Raw genomic sequence first — 4,494 nt, 5'->3', positions numbered from 1 at the left:
TTTTTCTATTAAGAGACAAACTTTCTCTTCGAATCCCTCATTTTAGTTTGAAGGAGGATAATAAGGCACATTCAGTTGTAAAAGATAAAACTTAGTTACATTTTGTGTTGAGATAATTTGTAGTAGTTTGTTACTTAGTGTTAGAATATGGGCCAGCACAAGTGTATGTTAGAAGCTTTGTACAAATACAATTGTAATGTTATCACTTTTTATCAATGAAAGAATACCTTTAGATCAAGCACCTCATCATCTGTAAATTACAAGTTTTATTAAAATAAAATACAAAGTAGGGCTATTTACAGATTTCGCCCTTGGCTGTTAGGTAATTAATTTATTGACACTACAACAGTTTCAACCTTCATATAACACCAGAAGCCAAATACCCCATCATCAACCACACATCAAGCTCGTGACATGAAATTCCCAATAACCCCAGCAATCAGAGTCGTTGGATCGCCTAATACTGCTGATATCACAAATTGCACAGCCAATCCAGCCATCTCACAACACTTCTTCACCTTACCTTTGCTCCTACGGTGATGATTCTGAAGTGTATTCTTAAGGCTAGGAATTCTAGTCATCTCCAATTTTCTACTGCTAGTACCTTTATTCCCATGCGACCCCAAAAACTCATGCCAAGTTTCCACAAGCATTTCCTTCACACACGCCACATGCAAATTATATTTCTTACATTTTGACCTATAGCTCCAACTCCGTCCTTTACGCCCGCACCTATGGCAAGAGCTACTCACTTTTCTATACAGATAGAGCTTGACCTCCCCGTCGTCCAGCACCATGGGGAGCTTTGCGCAACATGGGTGAAGGTCGAACCCACATGACTTGCAATGGTACACGAACCCAGTTATATCCTTCTCACACGCATTGCAAAAGCGAGGGTTGTCCCCGGGTGACCTCGAGAGGAACTGGAAGGAGCACTTGGTATAGAAAGGGTGGAAGATGGAAGGGGTAGGTATGGCACAGTGCATATGGAGGTCGAAGTCACACGTCGCGCACTTGTAGCGCGAGCCTATGCCGACCTCCTTGCAACCATCACACTTGAACGGGATTTCTGAGTACTCAAACTTGAGCTTGTGTTGGGGGTGGCTGAAGTGAGATATCTCATTGTATTTCATGGCTTTGGATTACGATCGAGCTAAGCTTAATTTTGTGGCTTCTAGTAGTAAAAAAATAACACTTCGGGGCAATATATAAAGGGAGGGTATTTAAGTGATTAATTATGTGTAAATTAAGACTCGTGTTAGCTTGTGGTTGAAGCTATTGGAGAGAATTATATGCTTTGGGATGGTGGGATGATGGTGGTTTTACGAGAATCACCGAGTCAAGAGGAGAAACGGCAGAAATAGAGAACAAGTAAATAGCTCTTGTCAAATGAGAATATATACGAATTTTCACTTTATATTATATCTTTTTGTCACCCTCTTGTCAATTACGCGCGTACGCCAAAATGAAAATAATGGATGTGCCTAAAAGAGAAAAGTGGAAAATTAAAGGAAAAACACATTACAAAATTTTTGGATAAATAATTCCATATGCAAGAATTGATAATTAAAATTTGGATACTGCTTGCAAGAATGGGAATATGAATTCCTACTTTTTATTAACTCATCTACGAGTTTTAAGTTCTCAAATTTATGTAATGGGAATGTAGCTCAAGTGGTTTGACTGAGTGTTCACTTTTGTATTGTAGGTTCATTACTCGAACCCTCCTCACCCTGTCACATCCCGGCCCGGGTCGGATCACTTCTCGGGCCCACTCCACCATCGTAGCACGATATTGTCCGCTTTGGGCTTACCATTCCCTCACGATTTTGTTTTTGGGAACTCACGAGCAACTTCCCAGTGGGTCACCCATCATGGGATTGCTCTAGCCCCCTTCTCGCTTAACTTCGGAGTTCCTACGGAACCCGAAACCAGCGAGCTCCCAAAAGGCCTCGTGCTAGGTAGGGATGGGAATATACATATAAGGATCACTCCCATGGGCGATGTGGGATGTCACAATCGACCCCCTTTAAGGGCCCGACGTCCTCGTCAGCACACCACACGACCAGGATTAGGCTCTGATACCAAATGTCACATCCCGACCCGGGGCGAATCACTTCCCGGGCCCACTCCACCACCGTAGCACGATATTGTCCGCTTTGGGCTTACCATTCCCTCACGGTTTTGTTTTTGGGAACTCACGAGCAACTTCCCAATGGGTCACCCATCATGGGATTGCTCTAGCCCCCTTCTCGCTTAACTTCGGAGTTCCTACGGAACCCGAAGTTAGTGAGCTCCCAAAAGGCCTCGTGCTAGGTAAGGATGAGAATATACATATAAAGATCACTCCCTTGGGCAATGTGGGATGTCATACACCCAGTATCACTTTCTTTTTCTAAAATAAAAATTTGACAATATATTACATTAAGGGGTGATGGAATGAATTGGTATCGAACTCATTATTTAGAAAAATATCTTAAACCATAATATTAAGTGGCCAAATTTTTATTTTCTAGCTAACCAAAGTTGAATAGTGGGGGAGTTTAATTTTTGACGGTTATGGAATTAAGGGAGACTTTGGATGCGGTCCCTAACTATCAATATTCTTTGATTGAAACCTTGTTGGTTTTCAATTTTTGATTGAAGTCCCTGAAATTAATGTGATAATGTATTTCTATGTAGGTTACTATATTTTTTAAATTAAAAATTGAAATTTATAGTTGTTTGTATTAATGAGATTTTAAATCCATAATTTGTGGATTAAAATTATTAAAATATAAATTATACTCTCCAATATATTGTGTGCGTGTGTATATATATACATATATATAAGTATGTATGTATGTATATAAACATGGGTACATTCATCAAAATTAACAAAAAAATTATTGTACCAAAATATGGGTACATTCATCAAAACCACACAAAAAAATAAGAGATATTAGGCTTAATAACATTAGTAAATTTCTTTGATTAAACTTGACATGGATACATTCTCAAATCAAGAAAAAGAATGTACCCATATAAATTTAAAAATGGATTAGAAAAAAATTGAATAGATTTTATATAAAAAAAAGGGTACATTTTACTACAACAAATTGATATATTTAAGAATGGGAACATTTTAAGATTAAAAAATTGAAAACTTGGGTACATGTAAGATTAAAAAATTGGAAACCTTTTTTATAAAAAAATTAAGGGGTACAAACTTATTCTAATTTATTTATTTACTTTGGAAATATTTTGAATTGAAAATTATTTAGGAGTTTAATAAAGGTGTGAGTATTAAAATCCTAAATCAATTATTAATTTTTATTTTAATAATTATGTAACTAACATGTAAATTCATTATTGCATTAATGCTAGGAACCTTGATCAAAATTTGAAAATTAATAAGGTTTCAATCAAAGAACATTAATAACTAAGGACTGGATACTAATTTTTCTTGGAATTAATTACTATTTTAAGCTTGGATATGTTAAGAATATTTTAGCCTAGGTATGTAAGAAAGGATTTAGGAGGGATTAATTCCTAGAGAAATCATGCACTTATAATAAACTTTAGAATTTCGTAATAGAACATAAGAATTTAGCATCTAGAAAGCAGGATTATCATATCTATCAAGGTCATTTATTATAAACTTCAGAATTTCGTAACAGAATATAAAAATGATGACTACTTAGTAATTTAATATATTTTTCTCTCCCTTTTCTTCCAAGAAAGATTGCATAACGTGGGGGAACCAATTCCCTCTCTTAGGACACTTTATTTTTAACCTCGCAAGTCACAATTGCTTGTATTAATATGAGAATTGCGTGGCATGCAATGCATGCTATCCATTTGTATCTTCAACTAGTTAAGTGGCCATTATTGTCATCAATATCAAAAAGAACTTATTCCCAATCAATCAATATTCATACAATTATTGACAATTACATCGCTAAAGCAATAAAATGATCACACAAACATATATCTATATATATCTATATATATATATATATATATATCATATTTACTTAAAAAGTTGGAAAAATAAATTAGCTTCAAACTCGCCCAGCCTCTCTTACTTTTGAATACATACATATTAGATCTCTCACTTAGATGTGAATATGAGACAATAATACTAAGTGGCTTAACGAGAAATATGTGTACACCAACTTTTAATGACGAAAGTGCCCCATAAATTTTAAGGTGTCAAAACGCAATTGGGTGATGTGTTTAATGTACCCATCTGCTATTAGTACTGAATATTGACGAACAAGATCAAGAACCAAATAATTCTTGTTAACCAATAATTTCGAGGTAGGTACTAGATAGTTAGTTTCTTTTTCTTTCCCTTTTTTTTTTTCTTGCACTTTGTTTTTGCTTCCCTTGGTCTTGTTTCTTTCGGTAAGAAGAAACATCTGGAATATTCCAATATAAAATTGCGTCTGCAGCATGTCGTAACTATCCATATCCACTGCTTTGAATTTGTACTTGCAAGGGGAACAATGA

At 35.5% G+C, this 4,494-nt stretch overlaps 1 protein-coding gene across 1 annotated transcript; it reads right to left on the bottom strand.

The window, feature by feature from the left end:
* Positions 1-248: 248 nt before the first annotated feature.
* Positions 249-1,365, bottom strand: LOC137721840 (uncharacterized). Its single transcript, XM_068460865.1, has one exon. The coding sequence runs from the start codon at positions 1,131-1,133 to the stop codon at positions 402-404; it is 732 nt and encodes a 243-aa protein (XP_068316966.1). The 5' UTR covers positions 1,134-1,365; the 3' UTR covers positions 249-401.
* Positions 1,366-4,494: the final 3,129 nt, after the last annotated feature.

The sequence above is a fragment of the Pyrus communis genome, chromosome 2 (assembly GCF_963583255.1).
Source record: "Pyrus communis chromosome 2, drPyrComm1.1, whole genome shotgun sequence".
Classification (NCBI taxonomy): Eukaryota; Viridiplantae; Streptophyta; class Magnoliopsida; order Rosales; family Rosaceae; genus Pyrus; species Pyrus communis.
The sequence above is the reverse complement of the archived record's forward strand: the minus strand, read 5'-3'. Positions and strand labels throughout refer to the sequence as shown.

Bases quoted from the DNA above. Each gene is read 5' to 3' on its own strand.
- LOC137721840 (XM_068460865.1), bottom strand. From the start codon at position 1,133: ATGAAATACAATGAGATATCTCACTTCAGCCACCCCCAACACAAGCTC.